The following is a 22332-nucleotide window of genomic DNA, read 5'->3' as shown; positions in this document are numbered from 1 at the left end:
TCCTGTGCTAAGCATTTTCTCCCAGACATACGAAATAATGTAATTACAAAACCTCCCAGGATAAAAGAACAGACAAATGAAAAAGAAAAATTGTCTCAGAAATATTTGTGCTAGACTACAGAAGTAGAGCAAGACTGTAAAAGTATGGAAATAGATCAGTCACAACACATGTAAGAGCTTCAAAAGGCAAAGGCTTTTTGAGCAACAGAACAAAGAAGCTTCTTCATTCAGCACAGTGTGTTCATTTGTCTTCCATAGAATCTGCTCTGTCTGTCACCATGACTGTTTTACACTTTTATCTGAGTTCAGATAACAAACATTGGACTCTCTTCATTTAATAAGATTTGACTGAAAAACTCTGAAGTCAAGATTCACAAATTTTCCTTTGAAGAGAGAAGAGTTAAAACAATGAAGAATATGTAGTATTAGAACACTGATTTCCTAAGCAGTACAATTCTTTTCATGAAACACCCTGAAGCAGTAGTACTGGATAATTTTTGTCCAGAAATGCACAAGGGAACCAGCTGGAAAAAATGGTCAGCATAGGAAACAGAAAAATTTTGTATCTTCTTGCCTCTTGTGCAATTCATTAAATCTGCACAAATAGCCAAATGTCTGCAGACAGAACTGAGCATATACTTGTATCCTAGTCTCCCAAAACAGAAAAGCACCATCTTATACATTGAACTAAGGAACAGCATTCCATGCCAAGAAAAGTATGTGTAGGGTGGAAAATCATTTGTGTGCAAGAACACATAGCAAGATTTTTGTCTCATTTAAGTTCCTCTTAAAATTGACTTAAATGAACATTACGTGATGTGTACTTTATTTGTTCATTCTACAGACAAGTGGCAGAATTAACACAGTCAAACACAGGTCAGATTTAGAGTCAGGATCTATTAAAAAGCCTTTCTGTCTTTCAAGGCTAAACACAAAGGAAAAGTTATTTAAAATTACCAACTACTACATAAATAATAAAGAAATACATACCCAAACCTTCTGATTCAAACAGGCAGGTATCATCCACACCTACATCTCTGCACCAGGATAAGAAATTTGCTGTGTTGTCTCGTGCAAAAAAAGACCCTGAAGGAGCATTGGCTTTGCATGGAATTTTCCGAACTGGTAAGGTCTGGAAAACAGGAGTTCTTTATTTAGCTAAATGCTACATGCTAGTATAATACTTAAGTATTATGAAATCACTATGCAAGTTTTGCATAGATGGATGACTCCCACCAACTTTTTTCCTTGGCCATCAAAGAATTCCAAACAAAGAAGCATGAGAAGTGAATTTAACAGCATGAAGTTCTCAACCACAAAGTCTTTCCAAAAGCATCATTACAGTCCACGCAATGAAGTTGAGAGCAGAACCAACATTAGCTACTTCTTAGGAATATTGTTAACTACAGGTTTGGGATCTAGTGTTTGGTCCAATTCACTGAATTAAGAAAAAAAATGATAAAGACAGACTTTAAACTAGGAACGGAACATTCTCACAATTAAGGTTGAATTACTTTCAGTTCTAAGTTAGGAGGTAATCATAGTGCAAAGGAATAGGTCTTGAGGCCCAATGACTACAAACACTTCAGAAAGTTCATTGTCTCCCATTTAACAACACACAGAAGGCCCCTGTGCACAACACAGAAGTGTAAATCTAGCAGGTACTAGGTCAAGGTCTATAGAGGCAGGCTCTCACTGTACCAGAGCAGTTCCATTTACATGGTTTCAATATCAGACAGGATGCTACTGTTACAGCATCAATATCTGTACCAAATGGAATAATTACCACAGCAATCCTGCTGCTTACATTGGTACATTTACTGAGACTCACACAAAGAAGTCCTTAGCATTTAGTTCTCACTTAAGGCTTCTTTTCCTCAAATAAAAAATAGCTGTAATACATGGCCAAAGGAACACAAAAAATGAAACATTGTTGCTATGTAACTTTAGGAATCTCTAAATCATGGAGGAATTCAGACCTTATGTTAATTTGAATGTGCTGCTTTTCAATGCTGATTTATGAAATGTTTACTTCTGTTCTGGAGTCAGTAGTTAGTCAAAAGTGAGCTAAGTGGTAGAAAACTGAAATTATGGCATCTCTACTCATTCCTAGATTAAAATTACTGGAAATGGGAAGAGGAAAAAAAAAAAGACACAGGCTTCCCCTTACAACAGCTTCTAATAGCATAATAATATCAGTATTATACACAGGTTAGAAGGAGTTTAAATATTATATTATACATCTGACAGCAGCTTTGTAATGGCAGAATACATCTACATGCAGAGCTACTCACTGCAATCTACCCAATAAACCAAATAAACTGAAAACAGAACCGTAGGGCTAAACACCATTGTACTTACCAATATGTGAATGGGGACTTACAGATTGTCTTAGATATACAAATATGTCTCACAGATTTATGCATTTAAATCTATTCCTCAAATCACCATCTAGCTTTCATTTCCCCATGATTCTTACTCCAATTATACAATTTACATTTCCTTGTTTTGGAAAAATTAGCTTATGGTTCAAACTATTTGCACGGAGATATTTGCTCAATACTTTTCTATAATTTATATAGAACACCGACCAATTTTACATGGTATTTTAAAGAAAAATCTACTCCTGGACCATCCTAGAACAAGGAGGGGAAAGCAAGAAGAAAGCAGGGAAGTGAAAACAGCTATTCTCTAAGCCAGATGTCCTGGGGTGACTGTATGATACTGTATTCCCTATTGCCTGCTTTATGCCCAGACATGAGTCCTGTACCCTTAAGCTAGGTCCGGGAGAGGGGCGGGAACCCGGTGGAATTCTTTCGGTGGCCTATGTTCAAAACACAGATAACTACCTCAGTTTTTTCCCCAGCTCTTGGCTCTTTTTTTCCAGGAGAGAGACAGTTAAAATTCTTTGCTTTTTAGCTAGCTTCTTGTTCATTAGCTGAGGCAAGAAGTTTTTCCCAGGACTATGGCTTCTTCTTCTTCTTCTGGAACTGTTCAGCTTTGCTCTGGTCCAAAACACCAGAACAGCACCAGCAGCCCCACATCATGGCCCAGAGGGCATGCCCTGTGGCGCTGCACCCCAGCTCCAAAGGACCTCGGGAGAAGGCGAACAGGACTCTAAAAAATCCACCATCTTTCTCCACAACAAGAAGGTTTATTATCTAACGTTATTAATTTTTTTTCCTTGTGCCCACATGCACCCTGCTTGTTAAATAAACAGGTTTTTGTTCCACTTTCCTCCAAGAAATTCCTTTCAAACCTGTAGGGGAGGGGTTGCAAAAACCTGCCTTCCATTAGAAGACATGTTCATCTCAGGACATTTCCTCCTAATTTGTCTCAAACCAAGACACCAGAATAAATAAAAAAACTGTAAAACGTGAATTCTTTCAAGGGGCTCTAGATATGGATCAGTCTGAAGGATCAGAGCACAATGAAGTTTTTAAACACTATTTCTGCCCCCTTTCCATTCTTCTGGAGAGAAAAAAAGGAAAAAAAATGGAAAAGAATTCTCAGTTCCTCACAGATCAGTGATTTTTTTTTCCTTTTCTTAAAAAAAAAGTTAATAAAAAGCTGTCAGCACTAGACATTTTTAGGCTAGCACTCTTTTCACATCACCCTAATTTCTTCAAAGAAATAGTAAGTATCTATCCTGAGGCAAATTCTTGTACTCTATCGGCTGTTTCTTACATTGAATTTCCTCTCATTGACTTAGTCTTTAGGAAGAAGTAATGCAGCATTTGTCCATCTCTCTCTCTCCCTACCCTTTCCCAGGAGATTTTAACTGGATAAATCTAATAGTCTTAAAAGTACACTCACTTTTAAAAGGAGTCACACAAGTCTCTTGCAGCCTGTTGGAAAAAGGTCAGCTAGTCCAGGCTACAGAGGAAAGCTGTCAAAACAGGACTTCTGTTTCATGATTTTTCACTAAAATCTTATACAAAACATTGCAGAAACCTTAAAGAAGTTCATTCTTCAAAATTATTTCCAAGAGAAGGTTCAACCCGACCTTAACTCTTTCAGTGCAAAAGAGGAACAAGCAGTGTGGGTGTGGGCTGGGATATTTGATTGGCACAAAGCAAAATTGGAAATAGGCAGAGACCAGCAAGTTGGGCTGCTCCATGAGGGAAGATAATCCATGATCAAAGGGTGATCCCAGCACACACATTGCCCTCACTGGCAATGGTGCAGTCCCGGGGCACCCAAATAAGGCAGTGCCGGGAACATAAGAGCTTTAGACTATTGCTCTGTTAGAGGAGGAAGAGCCAAGTCAGGTCTAATGACCTTCTAGGGAAGGCAAGTCAGAAACAGCAGAAGACAAGGCTGGACTCAGGGCTGCAGCAGATGCTGAGGCCCTAGCCACAAAACCCAGCCAGCAGGCAGCCAGGCTGCAGATGGTCTGCTCACAATGCAGCTCTGGCAAGAAACAGGGCTGAGGTCAAAGGGAGGTTCTGGGCAATGGGCAGAGTGTGCAGGTCAGGGTCCCAGGGGAGGCTGGTCATGACTACTAAGGTAGTTTGGTTCCCTCAGGTCTTGACAACTAATCTGTGGTTTTTAGTGTTTCAGTGGAATCAGAAATACTTAGTAGTTTATGATTAAACTCCATCTTGTCAGTAGGTGCAAAAAGGTGCCATTTCGTAGCACTGTATCAATGTAGCTACATAAAAACATCCACTGTACATACATCATACTTGATCATATTCTCACTGAATCAAATTACCTGCAGCTCTAAATTGGTTTAACAACATGAAAATCAAACTGAATGAAATTATTTTCCCATATCATCTCTGCTTGGATTATCTGAAGTGATACATGGATGTTGAATCAACTGAGCTAATAGTCAACATAAGGGGACTAAATAAACTATATCTGACACCACTATACTCTTTGTAATTTTTGACTTATTATGTCACATTAAAAGCACAAATTCTGGATGATCTATTATGGATGAACAGCACTGTGACAGGAACAAGATGCCAAGAAGCCAGCTCCAGTATTCCTGGCACTTGCAGACTTGTGCATAAGAACTTCAGAGAGAATGGAAAGGAGATAAGGCTACAGTTACTTTAAAAGTAAGAACAGACCTGCACTGTCAAGTCATGTCACCTCTCAGTTCACTCTTCAGTTCTCATCTCTGGATTTTTCCACAGTGTCTATGTGCTACTTTGTTCTCAGAGTTACCTTTGCAGAAAACTAGTGAGTCTTCTCCAAGAAAAAACCCTGTTTCTAATGGCAGGAACAGCTCAGAAGGGCTGGTGACATCATACTGGGTTTGTTTGCTTCCACACAGCTCTCCAGCTCTAGACAATTCTGTACCTTTTTGTGCTGACACAACCATAATAAATAGCCTATATTCTTTCAAGTCCTGCTAAGGATATTAAACACTGTTCTGGAAGTCTGTAATAAACCACTTAGATTACCTTAGAACTACTGAACAACAAAAAACCCCAAAACAACAAAAAACTCCCCACCAAACAAAAAACCAAACCAAACAACACAAAAAAGAAATTCTTGTGTGTATGGCTGGTGGCTGCCATCTGGCAATCAGTGGAGACTTGGGCTCAGTGTGGGCACAACCCATCTGCTCTCCTTGGCCCTGAGCCCAGCAGCACGAGCAAGCCTCCAGCACTGGTCCTGGAGACCAGGAGCTGTTCTGTGGCACAGGGCCTTCAGCAGTACAAAAGCAGCTAGAAGTGAGGAGATAGCCAGGAGAACCTGCACTGCCTCTCTTTTAAGGAGCCATTGGGAAAGCATTGCAATGCCTGGCAGGAAGGCAGAAAACCCCTAGTGACCCTTGGGTCACTGCTGCTCCCCAGTACTAACAGCACATTAATAAATCTGGTTCTGAATATTTTATATCTTTTGATTTACGTATATTGCAGAGACTGAATATGGAATTTCTTTCAAGAAGAGCAGTCAGAACAGATGGTTTATGTGTCAGTAATCACCTGAAATTTCATACACATAACAGACTATCCATAAATTACAATTCTGTTCCTTGACAACTAAGACTTTTAAACACATCAGTTAACCTAGCTTCATTATGAAGCTTAGATATTCATGGAACTTACAACATTCCTCTGCAGTTATAAGGATTACAGTGTCTTTTAGAAGCACATTTTTAAGTAGTAAGAGCTACTTACAGCAAATAGTAAGAGTCTAGGTACAGAACACCACACTTAACTAAGCAAATTTGTGATATTCTTTATCTGCATAGTGGCAGAAAAAATGTTTGATTAACAGATGCCCTAAACAGCTCAGAAGTGACAAACAACCACATATAAAAACAAGACATTGTTGGGAACAACAACTACATAATTGAAGGACCAAAAAGACCACAAAAGCTTCAAGACATTTTCTGGAGCAAATACTACACAGATAAATATCCCTGACACTACATGATCTCACTAAAATATATCAAAGTTTCATCCCATTTTCCACAATATTAGGGTCTTGCTGAAGAGAACAGCAAAAAATCCCACCCTCTTTTCTATTCAATAATAGCCCTACCAGGTTTATCAACAGAAATCATAGGGAAATACTCATATTTTCTTATCACCTACTAAATTTTGCTCCCACCTCTTAAACAGAAGTCTACTTTTTTAATATTTCCAAAACTGTCACTGTACTGTTCAAACTATAACACATGAAAGCTTTTATTTAAGAAAGGCTTCATGCAGAAATATTTTTTACTGAGTTGTATAAATGGCCTGACTATTTCAAAAATGCTTTCTAACAGATCATTCTGAAGTAATTAGGTTTCCACATGGCAAAACTGACTTTTGTTGACATAGTATAGTATAACCACAGTTGCTTTGAAGCAGCAGTGGCTGCAATTACTCCTATCAAATATCAGGAAAACAATTCCCCAGTCACACTCCTTTTACAGTCTTGTCTTGTTGACATGCATGCATGTGGTTTAATACAGGATGTGAAAGTGTGAGTGAAACATATGATGCAATCCTGGAAAAATGCTGTCAGGTTCACTTCTAAATCCAAAAGAGACTCTCTTACATCGATGCTCTGAAATCACATGGAAAAATGTATTTTTTGTACTGCTTTTTCAAAACAAGAGTTCACAAACATGCTAAAATCCCCATTTATTTATGGCAGACTTAGGCTTGAGCCATATTTTGAAGACTGTTCATCATACTTCCCTCTTTGAAAAGATGATTTCAGAATATTTTGAACTGTCACTTATGCTTGAATAAAAAGAAAAAGATGAGCAACTTTGTCTGCTATGAAAGAGGGCTACAGTTTACTAGGTACTCATAGGAAAAATTTGCTTTTATCTCCTGGTGAACTACATTAACCAAAATGGGGGGGGCGCAGGGGGGAAATATGCTATTCAGCAACTGACTGCAGTGGTGTCTTGCTTGGCCATTTAGTGTTATGTGCGCATAAATTCATATTGAAATGTGATTATATCAGCTAGAGAGAACATGTATCTATTTCAGAACTTTTTACCATTTGCCTTTTAACTTAGCTCTGTGGCCAGTAGCAATCCTTTTCCTCCTTCAATTCTTTCCTCATTTTGCTCAGGTATTCTTAAACAACTGGACCAATGGTCAAAAGAATGTGCTAAATGCACATGCAAAATACATTGAAAGAATTTTGAATATGGAAATACATACATAGAATTTAAAACTAAGCATTTCCCACTGAAAAACAGAGAATTAAGAAAAGAAATATAAACACCTCAGCCCTCCTAAATCTGCAAAATAAAAGTTAAACCCCAGGGAAAATTTAGAATACGAGAACTCAGCAAGGAAGTTTTGAAGGCTTAGGAGACACCAAAAAAAGAGCCAAATTTTTCCACAGACATAGAACTAGGAACAACTTCTAGATTAATGAAAAATAACATTGAACATACAACAAAGCAAGCACCCCAAAGCAATTCACTTAACAAGTAGCAAAACATTGTCCTTAGGTGAAATATAGTCTTTACATTGTCATATGTCCTGTAGAGCTATGTCATTTTAATGGAATAGGAGATTGGATTTCAAGTTTACAGATCATGTGTTTACCAGATTTTTACCCTACATAATCACTGCAGAGACCATTAAAAGCCAAAAATCACTCATTATCAACTTACTAGATTCTAAGTAAGCATTTGTGAATACTTTGGAATCCCCAACAGATTTACAATATATCAATAAAAATAATTAACATCATCAAGGCTTTGTCGAAATATACAGATTACAGCATTCAAATAAATGCAGGGCTAAATGAATGCTTTAACCATGGCATTAAGTGTCAAAGTAGAACACATTCTCCCATGTGGCATTAGCTGTAGCTTCTTAAAAGTAAGCATATATGAAAAAGAAACTTAATTTAACAATATAATTTTTAAAGTTAAGCATTTTTTCATGGCTTTTTTCTTCTAAGTGCTCTGTCCAAGACACAGCTTACTCATCACACAGCAAAAGATTGGTTATTCAAAAAAGATAGTGTTAATAGTCATGAAAAACTAGTTTCACAGAAACAATGCAGCTTTTACCTGTAGCAGTGCGCCAGAAAGCCAAGGAATACAAGAGATGATTCAATCCACAGACAATGCACTGTACAACTGTGATACCCAGAAGTAAAATAATGTCAGAAAGCAGCAAGGCAGGAGCTTCATTCACCAGCTTAAGCACATTTCCTTATTTGACTAATAAGTAATTTAAATGTAGTCAAAGGACATATGCATTTCAACATATGGAGGCAAAATCACAATGTCTGTCAGAGCTAGAAGGCCATCTCTCAGAGGCTGGCTGGTGGGCAGCCGGGTACCACACAGAGATCCACAACCAGGAATCTTGCAATGGAGAGCACAACTGTTCCGGTTTGGAACAACAACAACAACTCATGGAGGATCACAACAGAGAGCCCATCTAAACAGATGAGCTGTTCCTTTCCACTCAATTTGTGTAATTGAGGGTGGGATTAGGTCACTATAGTCCAAAGACTTGGGGAGGTCTATAAATTGTCTTTTAAAACTTCTAGACATCTACCTCTGTAACATATCCATGCCTACTGACACGTTCACTTTTATCTATAGTCTTTCAAAATCTTGAAGAAGTAACTTGGAATCTCCAGACATGTATGCACTACAAATTAAAAGCCATTACTCCTACTCTCTGAAAATGCTAGCAGGCCAAATGCAAAAATCAAACGCGGTTTGTTTTTTTTCTAATGCTATAATAGCATTAAATAGTGACTAAAATTAGATAGCGTTCAAGAGAGAGACTTCAATTAAAAATTTTTTGAAGTGCATTAAGACTTTATAAACAGAGAGAATAAGAGAGAGACACTAGGGTAAGCTATGGCAAAGACCTCCTTACAGTATCCATGAAAACAGGGATTCAGTAGTTCACTCAAATTCAATAAATGCTCTGTGTTTTTTCCTTAGATCTCTGGATTTCAGAATTAACATTTATAAGGGGATTTTTAAAACTGGCATTTCATAATAGTCTTCTTCAATAATACTTGATTAGAACAGAATGGGGCAATTCTCACAGCTGCTATTTCAGAGGGTTATCCTTGGTAAATGATCCTGAGCTTTTACCATCACAACCTCAGAATTTAGAGATGAATTAGCAAAGAGTCAGTTGAAGATAGCAGAATCCTAGTTTCTGAATTTCCTTCATTTATATTACAATAGGAGAAAAATAGGAGAATTGCAATTAACAGAATTGCATTTGTTTGTGTCATTGTCACACAGTATGACTTGTGAATGAACATGCCAATAAGCACCAATTATTCCATGAGATATGAAAGTATTTCCATGAGATATAAATGGTCAAGTCTGGGTGGATTTTCATGGGACATATTTTGAAAAGCATCTTATTAACCCCACAATTATGTTTTATCAAACATCACATTCTCAAAGGGGACATGATTCTCTCAAAATAAAATATGACAAATACTAAATTTTGGCAAAACCAACTAATTTCAGTAACAGCAATTTCAAAATCACTTTCTCCCTTAATTATTCCAGAAGAACCCAAGCTAAAGACAATGCTTCCAAAAAATTCTAACTAAATAGTTGAAGTTCATCAAAACACATTACAGGTTCTAAAATTTCACATTCAGAAGGTTTCCATAATTTCACTGGCAGTGATCAAATAACATTACTTTGATCTATGGAATTATAGTGAATAGCCTTTCATTGTCAATCTAAGTAATAAATGTAAGAAGCTATTCAAATTCCTTGATGTAATATATAATGGTGGATATGCTGCTGTATTACCATTATGCCTCTTCTTCCTCTTCCACTTGGTTTTCTCCCCATGATCAATCTCACATTTTGTGACCTTCTGAAGTGTAAGGCAAGGTGGGGGTTTTCCAGCCCTTTCTGTAAGATTAATTCCAAATGGTGCTTTACCTCCCGTGAGACAAGTGTCAAGAAGACTGTGAAAGATCTAGGCAGTCTAAAGAAGTACAGAATTTTTTGAGATTTATCTTTTATCTGTTTAACAGCTTTATCTGTTTGCTTTTTGAATTTCCAGATGTTTAACAAAGATAAAATTTTTATGCAGATGCTGAAAACATTCAGGAAGAATTTAATATCTACCTTACTGCAGGTAAGTCTGATGCTCCAAAGTCCAGTATGTTCATTTTTAAGAAAAAATTGCATTTTTGTTATTATGATAAAGAATCTGAATTTGTGTAAGTTTTCCAGTTAGAATCCACAAGGAAACTGCTAGAGCCCAAAGAATTCTAAGCAGGTGTAGAACTTAAAAACTTCCATAATTTGAAAAACATGGTGAAGTGTCTACCTATACAGCCAAATATCTAAATCAGCCTTAGATCAGCCTCAAATTGAGAGCAAGTTTTACTGCATACTTGAAGAATTTGGGGCTGATTTGCATAAACAAACACAAATTGGAATATTTATTTAAATAAAAAAATTAGACATAATTATGGTAGCTATAAATTGATGTCTGTGCCTCAAAGGGACTTCTGTTTTCTTCTTCTGCATTGCAGTCATCACTTACATTCACCACTCCCATTGTTTCAGAAATTTTGGTTTAATATTTAAGTTCAAGACTCTATTGTTAATTGCACCAAATTCTGTAGTTCTTCCTTATTCATTATTCCCAAAGAACAACTACCACTAACTTTGACCTAAGAATTGCACAGTAAACTGAAGACAGTTGGTCTAAATTATGTTGTTTTCTCAATTTATAAGGTAATTTTCATGCAAGTCTCTGTTACATTTCTGTTCTAATCTATTCCTAGTAGTCTAAATAAAAAGCCAAATAGAAAGATCTGTTACAAAGATTTCTACATTTTGCTTTAAATACTTAAAAAAATAAATAATAGGAATGTTACGATGCATTTCACATAAGAGGCAAAATCCAGCAAATCTAAAAATGGCTGTTTATAAATTTCTCTCAGAAAATATGCCATCCCTATCTGCAATACATGGATTGAAGTAATGGCAAAAACGTTTCAAAAACATCCAGGTTTAATATAAATTTTATGAAGTGTTTAAGTATTAGCATTCCGTACAAAGCCAATGTTAATTAAAATCTCTGGAAAAAAACTTGAGGTGTTTTCTAGTTAAATGATATTATTAGAAATCAAAGTTTGGTCCTCATGACCTGATTTGCAGTCTGAATCATTATGATATTTTCTAAAGTTGGAGCTACCAAGTAGTTAAATACTTAAACCTGCCCTTCTTTTTCCCTGACAATTAGCTTGTGATGCAAATTCTGGTTATTTCTGCAACGTTAAACTGGAGCAGAGGGAGAGGTATGCAGGAGAATCCCTGCCTCAGGTTCACTGAAAAGAGCAAGGCCAGTTCACATACATTGTGCTTCAGCCAAACAAGGGAATAAGCCATGCTTTCCTAAGGACAAGAATATCAATGTGAAGAACAATCCAGAGACACGTGATGTCTTGGTGCTACCCTCCAGGATTATATAGCTCTGCTTCCAACACAATGCATGGCTTGAAGTGCACTTAAACCCTTTTTAAGTAGTTCTTGAATGTATTCACCTGGAACATGCCAAGCCGAAAAACACATGGAATTGTTCAGAAATCTCCTTTCATAGTCCAGTGGGAAACAGCACTCTATCTACCATGCAATCCTCCTGCAAGTATAAACTTTAGGTGTAGGAGTATTTGTTGAGGCATAGAAGGTTTGTGCTCATGACATATTGCAGACAAATCCTACAGTATCTGCATTTGTAAATATATGAGCAGCTTCAAGGTGGGCAGACTACTGTGCCCTGCCTACAAAAATGATAACAACAATTAACACAGTTTATTTATGTTTATTTAAAAATCTTAATTAATGGTCTTACTAATCTAAGCCAAACCAAATCAAATGTGGTCTCTCTGCATACTGCACATGTCTTGATGCTCTGGATTTGTTTGTACAGCTGTGAAATTCTCAAGTTAACTGTCTGTCAGGAAAAGTAAAATACTGACAGGAGAGTGCGCAGAAGAAATGCAAGTCAATGGGAGAAAATTACAGAATGGCACTGTGCAACATTAACTACTTTTGTGGAATAACTGCTGCTATAATAGTAAGTCTGTAGTTTCAAGACAGTACTTCATTAGCAGCAGCACAGATAGTTTCAACAACTTACTACCATACAAATCTTGAGCATTTATTAAGATTGATACCAGTCATCTCCTTGTCATTTTACAAATATATATGATTAGATTTATTTATGATTCTAAAAATCTCCAGAAGGAGAAAAAAAATAATTCTTAAAAAATACATTATATAGTCACACCAGTCTAATACTAGCTTCCCTGTTAAAAAAAAAAAAACATTTTCAACTAAAACTCAAAAATTTTGTCTGTCTGTAGCAAAGGATCAGATACAACATCAATGCTTTCAGAATAATCAGGTTTTGAAGCATGGTTTAGCTGCTTAACAATGAAGAACATTGTCTTCTGGGACTTGCAAAAGAATCCTAGGACCTAACATCTTCTGAAACGAACAGTTTTTAAATGCTTCCACTTTAGAAACTGAAATGCTATTAATATCTTATTACTGAATGATTAACCAATCAAACAGCAAAGTATCTAGACTCATGGAGGACACAGAGACCTATTGTAATATCCAAAGGTGCTTATTATGGCATTAAGCTCGCAACAGCAACATGCAGAGACTGCATAAATGGCACCAGAGGCTGCCAAACTCCTGTGTTCTAGATCACACATTACTGCCCTGAAAAACAAATACCAATGCAGAGTGTGGCCCAGGTGGTATTTTTAGATGCAGGAATTCAGTCCTAAAGAGGCTTTATACAGAAATAAAAACTATAAATATAATTTAAAATAATTTCTTTGAAGTTTGACTCTTGTGATAGATTTCCCTTTGTCCACCACCACATCCAGCAGGGTATTCATCCCCAAGAAACAATAACACACAGAACATAGGAGTGACTTATTCTTTCTCAAGTTCTAATCATTTTCAGCTATAGGGACTTCCTCATCTGGGTGGGGTTGCTGTGTATTCAGCCTTCCAAGAGATCTCTCTTCCATCAGCTTATTCAGTATTTGCTTGAACCCCGGCAAATTTATACACTCCTTGACAAGAATTTTCCAGCTTGTATGTAAACAACCCCCCCTTTTTGGCTTCTACCAGCTTCATTCAATGTTCCATAGTTTTTGTATAGAAAATTACATTCTACCACACCATTCCTGATTTTGCAAGTTCCATCATATGCCCCTCTTTCCACACTCAAGCATCCTAACCTGTCCAGTCACTCATAAAAAGCAGCTCCATTATCTCCTTCATGCATAAAAAGTTATGTCTTCTTTGCCTGCCTCTGATTCTTAAGGAGAGAAGACTACTTTTGCATCACACACCATTAGACACTTTTCAGTCTCTTAAAGCTCTATCCCCAAGTCACATTACCAGTAGTTTCCTATGTATTTTGAAAATGTCCCCAGTATCCACAAGTGTTTCCACATGACACAAAAAGAAAGTGTTGATATCAACATGACAATCTTCCTTCCAGATTTGGAAAACACAATATTTTGTGAACTTTTGTGATCTCTGTTTTCCCAACTTATTTCACACTCAAAAAGCCTGATGCTGACCTATGGGATTCCTGAAATCTGAAGAAAGTTCAATGCTCACTAATAGGAATGGGAATGATACAGTTTAGTTAACAAACTGCAAAACTGACGACGACTAGAAACTTATTGCACAAGCTATTAAACCAGAAGCAATAGGATTTAACCTCTGCTATTTTGTAGAGTAGTGGAATATGAATTTAAGGAATTATGGCAAAAAACTGATAAGTCAGTGCATGCCATATTAGCTTTTAATGCCTTCTTACATCTGTTGCTAGAATTGCAAAACTGGCCAGACAGCCCCAAAGAGCTGCACAATGAATTCATGATGAATAGTATATATCAATCAGAGCAGGATGCATCATCTTTAAGACAAAACTAAACCCAAAATATTTTATGAAGCTTTTCCATAGGAACACGTTCAGATACAAGGAAAAACTTGCTTATGAAAACAGACCAAATCTTCAAGCTTTTGGAAGGCCTTAGTAAGATTACACACACGCCCTGCATTAACTATGTCCTTATTCTTCCTCACTCAGCTGCAACCTGGTGCAGCAAGCAAGCTGATCCTTCTGGCAGCCACTCATTTTATATCAGCTGCTTCTATCTAAAAAACTTAGAAGTTACATATATGAATAGAAAAGTGTGTTATCTATTTTGATAGAGGCTGAACTCAATAGAAATCAGTGGCTACTCCCAGCTGCCAGTGAAGTCATCAGGGCACCTTGGTGAAAGAACATGTTTCTGTTTTCCTGTGCAGAGCAAGGGTCAAATGGCTTCAAAATTCCACATGTATTATTTAAAAAATGCATAATAATGATTCAGGAGAGGATTTTGGAATTCTTTCTTTGCTAAATTTCATACAGTATTATCTCCTTATAAATGTTCTAGGCACCACAAAGTCATATTTTTCACTATGAAGACTAGTCCTATTGCCCAAGAGTGCTACGCAGGGAATTAAAATCTGAAAGGATGGATAGCTCCCTAATAGTATACAATGATAAAAATCTATTATTCTGCCATTTTGTTGAATTCTTACTATACTAAGTATGAAATAACATACATTGAGAAAACAGCAGTGAGCAGATTTTTTCCCTTTAAGTTCACTGTCAGTTGTACCAGCCTGAAAAACAAAGACCAACAAATCTAAATAATGACCACATATGGGACTGCAAATGTCTAACTGGTTTCTAATGTAACTCAGAACACAAGAAAACATATGAGTAACCCTTGCTTCTGCCTATCTAGTTCCTAGGCTCAATCAAAAGGATTGCCCTATGTGTTTTCTCACTTGAAAACCACCATGACACTTAGGTGAAGACAAGCCAGACCATATTATAAAGAGGAACTCCAAAGTCACCCAGTACTTCTACTAATGAAGTCCTGATTATAATTTGAACTAGGAAATATGACAGACAATTTCTTCTACAACAATAATTATGAACTTGGAACCAAGAAAAACAACTTACACAGGTGCAACTGACGCAAGACTGTCAGTTCTTGGAACAGCTGAAAAAATTTAGTCCATGCCCTAATTCCTGCTACAGACAAGTTATGAAAACATCAAGCATAGAGGATGCATTATATGATTTCTGTTCTTAGCCTCTTTTTTACCTGCTCCTTATTTGCCTGTTTTAGCTTTCAAGGAAGGTGTACCTGAATGCAACAATAAAAAGAAGAACAGTTTCACATAGAATGTGTTAATGTGTCAACCATTTAATTCAACTTCTCCAAGAAATAAACTTGCCGCACTCTTGAATTTTTCCCAGTAAGATTGCCCTACAAGAATAGTTAAAATTAAAGCAAGGTTGTGTTCAAACAAGTTTTTAAACTGGTCCTTCCAAAACTCCTCAGTATCTTCTAAGTTTCACGTTTTCCATATCATTCCTTCAACTCTTTACTGAAACCTCTTCCAGTACACCATCAGGATCTTTGAAATCAAGGCACAAACACTTACTATAGAGTTTTATTACTGGTTTCCCTAGAGCTGTCTTTGAAGGAAAAGACACCTCCCACAGCTACTTAATATTCCCCTTGAAAATAAATACAAGGATCATATTTTCGCTATTACCTACCACATCCCACTGCTAGATCTTGTTTATTCTTATTCTTCACATATTACAAGTACTTTTTTGAGTAACTGCTTTGCATAGATACTTTAATAAATACCAAATAAGCATTATTTCCCCCAATTTTATATTGTAATTTTTCTACACAGAGCAATTACCTCCCCACCCATTTGCAGAATCTCCACATAAAAAACCACTTAATTGTCAAAAAACCCCCAAAATTCAGTACCAAAATGGTTGCATAAATCAGATACTGATATTAAATGCTAAAGTGTTGACCAACACTTACTTTGCCAGGCTTGTTTGCATCAAAGATGTTTTCTTTAAATTTCTCCTGCAGGGTCTCAGCTAACCGGCAAAGCAAGGCACCATTATCCAATTTCTCCATAAAGGTTTCTGCTGTTATTTCTCTACCTGAACAGCAAACAGAAAGTTAACATGGCAGAAAGCATGCAATAGTATAGACTGCATTTGTGAAAAGGGAAATCAAAAGAAATCTGGACAATATTTTGAAATAAGCTTTAACTGAAAAACTTGCATTATTCTGAATATTTTGTGAATAACCTTAATACTACTTTACTGGTAGATATAGAGCAAATTATGAAAAAAATCCCATGCTTTTTTGGGGAAGGCATGTGATATTTGAAAAATAGTTCTAGCATAACCAACACCACATATTTCACTTTATATGAAGATCTAGTGCTTTTAACATAATGTTTTAAAAGAGAGAGTATGGCAGGCAAATGGTTTACACTAGTGAGTATGTGCAGTTATAGCATGAGTTGCTAACAGTTTATTTTGTAACAGAAGAAAACCATGTCATAAAGGAAAGGGCTGTATATTTTTAGAACACTCTTAAATCTTGTTCCTGCAAGAAGTAGACAAGACAGTGACTGAAATGCTCCTATGAAAGTTCTTTTTCAGAAGTAAAGTTAGGTACCTAACAAAAAAAACCAAAGAGTGAAATTTCATGTTATGCATCTACTTGCCACACAGATTAAAATTTTCACTAAAAGAACAAAGCTAAAATGCTCTGTTTTCAAAATATATCAATTATTATATCACACTAATGACATAGCACTTCAGCTGCCAGAAACTGTCCTCTCTTCTAGAGCAATCTTACATTGCAATGTAACTACATCCCCCTGGAAGAGGGGATCACGTGTTCCATGATGAGATTGCACACTGACCCCAGATGAGAAGGGAATTATTTACCATCCTAGACTAAACTTCCAGGATCTTAATATCATTTCCAGTAAAAATATTCCTATTTCTTATTGAAAGTTTTTCATTTTCACATTTCTGCTGAAAAATTTGCCTTCACTTCTGACACTATGTTGACGAGCAGCTGTATTTTTCGGCCCTCATATCAAGAGAACATCAGGAAATAATTCTTGTTCTTCCAATTAAGATGGCTGTTTTTTTCCCCCAGCATTTACATATGCCATTTAGGAAATAACACTATTAACTCATTTTTCATAGGTTGTTACACAGCATGCATTAGCAACAATAGTCTAACGTGTCGAAAAAAAGAAAAATATTTTAAAACTAAAGTGAGACTGGGTCCTCATCTCATCCAGGTCCACTCCTGCTTCTATGAGATGTCTAGAAACTGAAAATATGAATCTGTTTAGAACAGGTTCACTGCAATTTTTTTGTCAAACAAAATAAGAAAAGTAAAGCTTTCCTGTATCTTTTTGCTAAGAAGAGAGGGGAAAAATAACATTCAAAAGTAACAAAAAATTAAGTATATAAATTAGTACTGAACTTCTTGCTGATATATTGTAACCTGATACTCAATGTCACAATACTGAACAAAACAGCATTATAAAGCAGTATGATTTTAAAAATGCTATAGGAAAGCTGATTTCTCTAGGCCCTTGCCTGAAAACTTTGAGATACTTGAGCATCTTTTGGGCAAAACCCAAAATGTGAGTCTTTTTAGTTTGGTAAATTAAAATAAAAAAGATAAAGATTGTTGCAGCAAACCACCTTCAGGTAGAGCAGACTTCTCTTTTTCACTGAAGTGAAACTTGTTTTTTCTAACACACTCTTAACTTCTTTTTAGCATGAAGATTTCCCTTTTTTATTCCCACTTAAATCTATTTGCCATGTAGCCCACTTTATAGCTCCTATATACATAAATGACTTCTCCAGGCAAAAGAGCAGTAGTAGCACTGCAGACATGCAGAGTTAGCTTATGCCAGCTGATAATATTTTTGCCATATCTCTGAATCAAATGAAGCCAGGACTGAAACTATAATAGCCCAGAGATAAAAAACTGAACAGCTCAACATCTCAAAAGCCTTTGCCACCATTCTAGCCTACATACTTTCCCACTTACCCTGTCAGCATTTTTATAAAATGCTATAAAGCCACTAGAAGCTAAATTTTAAAAATAACTATGTTACAGGAACTGCTTGAGTACTACCTTTTATAATACATTCCTTCTCTTCTAAAAAATTTATTTCAAGTATCTTTAACAGACTAAAAATTTTTGTTGTCACTTGAAATACATAATTTTTCACACAGGCAAACCAAAAAAACACACCACATTCTACATATCTCTTCTGTCCCATGTTTTATAGATATATATAGATGGATCATTTCACAATAATAGAATGTTATAAACCCCTCAAAACTTATTTAAGGATATTTTCTCTTTACAAAGATACAGAAAAATTCTATTATCTTCTTCTGCTACTTAATAATCTATTTATGTTAAGTGCTGAATTGCATTAGCAGTTTGGTCATTGCATATTGTACACTAAACTGGATTATTTGAGTTCTATTCACCTTTATGAAATCTGAAAGAATGAGTTTTGCACTGAACATCTGCCTCCAATGAAAAGTATATTAGGTTCCAGCTTTCAATTCACTGTATTTTATGGCTCCAAAAGGTGGCATTTCTTTGCTAAAACAGACACTCTGACATATTTAACAGTAGAAATGTATTGATTCAAATAAGAGTAATGTTCATAACCTGAGGAAAAAAATTGCTCCATGTATTTTTATGGAAAAAACATTAAACTCCATTAAAAATGTATAGCTCCCCCTATAATTACAAGAAAGCAGTTACAATGTTTTTATAGAATGGTAATAACATTAAGTATCATAAAAAAACAACACTGAAAGTATGAGAAGAAAATCCAGGAATACAAAGGCTTTCAGAAACCTCTCAAGTAGTGCATACCCTCTCTTTTACCATAACCACTAGAGTCCCCTTAAAAAGTCAAACAGTTGCACCTGAACACCTACCACTTGCAAACTGTATGCAAATGTCCGTAAGGTCACCCAGACCTAATAAAACCAGACTGGAGGTCCATGAAAGAATAACGGAAAAGAGTGCATGCCCTGGGTGTGTGCTCAAGAGGTCAAAGATAAAGCTTTCCCTACAGGTCTCAGACAACCAGAGCCTTCAGAAGAAGGCAGAGAGACTGAAAGACCCAAGTACCCAAATCTAGTTGATTCCTCTATTACACTTGGTGTAATAACTACAGTGCAAGACTGACTCCAGCCTCACAACTTGCTCATGGATCATTTTAATTGTACATTTCTGTAGTAACACAAAACTAGTAGTTTACAAAAACAAACATTTCACTCAGGTGAATCTCTGAAACATCTACAATACTGAGGCACCATCAAAACAACTGCTCCTGACCCTCTCAATTCACATGGCACATAAACCCAAGAAAACAAAATGTGATAAAAATAAAGAAAACCAAGGCCAATGACTATGCACATACAAAACTGGTAGTTTTCTGACAAGGCTACTCTGTTCCCTACAATAGTTGACAGCAGGAGAAATAACTTTGAAAGCATTGAGACATTATGACTTACTTGAAAAGGGATGTATAAAAAATTCCAAAGGCATGTTTATAATAAAGAAAATTATAAAGCAATTCAACTAAGTAAGAAACTGTATCAGTGCCACCAGAATCACTGGAGGTGTCAGTACTGTGAATATCTTGATACTCAGACATTTAAAACCTATGTTTCCTGACACTGATTGTGCCATAATCAAATCTCTCCTGATGGGAGAGAGTTTTTAAAGTCCTTGCCAGGAGTTCCAGAGACAAACAGGACTCCCAGCCTTCGCTGCTTCTTGATAGTTGTTTATTAAGTCTTATCAGAGAAAAAGAGTCACTAGCATGATCCAGACATAGTACAAAGCAGAGAATACAGGAGAAAGCTGAATTATCAAGATTACACGGCCTTTTTAAAGGTAAATCAACCAATGGTTACTAAAAATGTACATTATTTTTACTTTTCTACCAATTATTTAGTAACACAGCCAGGAACTGCGGAATTCTTTGTCCAATCATCCCAAACTACTTTTACTGCAGAATACGGAGTAGTAGTAGAAGAAGAAGAAAGTCTGGAGAACAACAACAATCCTCCATTTTTATGTTTTTTGCTTTTATCTATTTACTACCTTAACAAACCCAAAACCTCTAAATTTTTCACCCTGTGACAATCTTACATAGCAGTCTGTCACCTAACTTACACTAGTTTAGTTTCTAGTTCTTTTCTAATAGTAGGCAGTTTTTAACATGGATAGAGATCAAAGGCTGTGTTGTTCAGGGGGGTGAAACCCCTCAAAACAGGCAGAGAAATATTCTCTGCACTCTGGGTTCCCACATTTCCCACTGGCTCGATCTGAACAAATTGATGTCAAAAATACATGTTCTGTTACAGAATGCTCTTAGGCAGCAAGGTGAGCAAGAATGCTAGGCTGACGCAGATTTAACTCAGAATCAAAGAAAGACAGTTTTCTTGCAGAAGACTTACCATTCTCCAACCTCAAACTTTACACCTCCTTCAACAAACTTTAAATACCTAGCCTTGTCTTCAATGCCTCTCCTAACATTTTCACCTCTGTTCCTTTTCTCCAAGCCTCCTTCACTTTTTGCCCAAGCAACTTTTATATGCATCAAACAATATTCAATGTTCACATGTCCAATTCCTCAGCATCTTGCATTCCGTGACCCCTCAGCTATGAGCTTCTGAATCCCTCTTTCTTGTTAAGAAGAGGCCTCAGGACTGAAAACCTGGAGCCCAGCATGTGCCTGAGGTGTAGTCAATTCCACATGCTAAATGAAGCTGGATGGAATAAAAAGACAATATAACCCAGCTTGTAAATGAACTCTGGGAATGGGGAAAAAGATTAAGAGGAAACAGAGAAACCATCTCTCTGTACCTGTCCTAAACTACAAGCTGGTGAGGAGGCCTACTCCTCATGTCAGCCATTTCACAGACACACAAAAGAAAACATGACAATACTAGAGAGTAAAGCAGACAAGCAAATATTTCAAATTGCCATTTTGCGTCTGCTAGAAGAGTTCTGTGGCCCAAGGGTGCTAATTCCCATGTGCAGCTTGCTCAAGGTAGAATAGAACTTTTCAGTATCCTCAAAACTTTCTACTAAAGTAAGTATATACACAATCTACCAAATTTGGAGTTTGTCAGCAGTGAAAGCATTCCCAAATGCTTCATTGGCTCTATACCTAATAGAAACAAGGCTAAGAGATGATCATGACTTGCAAGTCAGGTAAGTTAACACATCTCAGTTAGCTTTGTCACTGCCACTCTTGACTGAGCCACCAAAGCTCAACAGAGAGAATCAAAGACAGGAGACACAACATCTACAGCTACAATCTTCCTCTCCAGCAAACAAACCACAACACTGACATGTCCCACTTTGAAAATGCTCTAATGTGCAATATTGTATTGGTTAATCCTATCTGACATGTGGATTTCATCTGCAATGTTCTTTTTCCCAGATGATAGACAGCTGAAATCTATTCAGCAATGGAACTGTAATGACAAACTGTCCTCTCAGAAGCTCCGAGTTTCCCTGACATGGTTCCAAAAATAATTAGCAAAGTGTATACAAAAGTACTAGCGATTACTAAACAAAAACCAGCACAACAATGTCAATCCTAAATTAAATATCCAAAGTCTCGGGATTAAAAATTCTTTCAATATTATTTTCCAGCTGCACCATGTATCACAGTTTTCTAATTTATCAATTGGGTAAGGTCAAATTCTAGCTGTGCCTATTTTCTATCTGATATCAAAATACTTCATTCATATTATAAAGTGCAATATCCCAATAATGTTTTCCAGTTTGTGGTTTTGAACCCACCTCAGGCTATACTGCTGCAAAATCGTTACCATTTCAACCAGTAACACTGTATAGGACATAATTGTCTCTCCATAAAAATCTCCTAAAACA

General features: G+C 36.5%; 1 protein-coding gene across 7 annotated transcripts in view; it reads right to left on the bottom strand.

Annotated features, from left to right (window-relative positions):
- The window catches only part of GAS2 (growth arrest specific 2), an 80918-nt gene that overhangs the window by 45889 nt on the left and 12697 nt on the right, over positions 1-22332 (bottom strand). For all 7 annotated transcript variants that reach the window (XM_069016475.1, XM_069016474.1, XM_069016471.1 and 4 more), the window contains exons 3-4: positions 16384-16508; positions 991-1132 (exon numbers count right to left, since the gene is read on the bottom strand). In XM_069016475.1, coding sequence (XP_068872576.1) covers positions 991-1132; positions 16384-16508 — 267 coding nt within the window. The remainder of the gene's footprint in view (positions 1-990; positions 1133-16383; positions 16509-22332) is intronic.

The sequence above is a fragment of the Aphelocoma coerulescens genome, chromosome 5 (assembly GCF_041296385.1).
Source record: "Aphelocoma coerulescens isolate FSJ_1873_10779 chromosome 5, UR_Acoe_1.0, whole genome shotgun sequence".
In the NCBI taxonomy this organism is placed as follows: Eukaryota; Metazoa; Chordata; class Aves; order Passeriformes; family Corvidae; genus Aphelocoma; species Aphelocoma coerulescens.
This window is presented reverse-complemented; position numbering and strand designations above follow the sequence as displayed.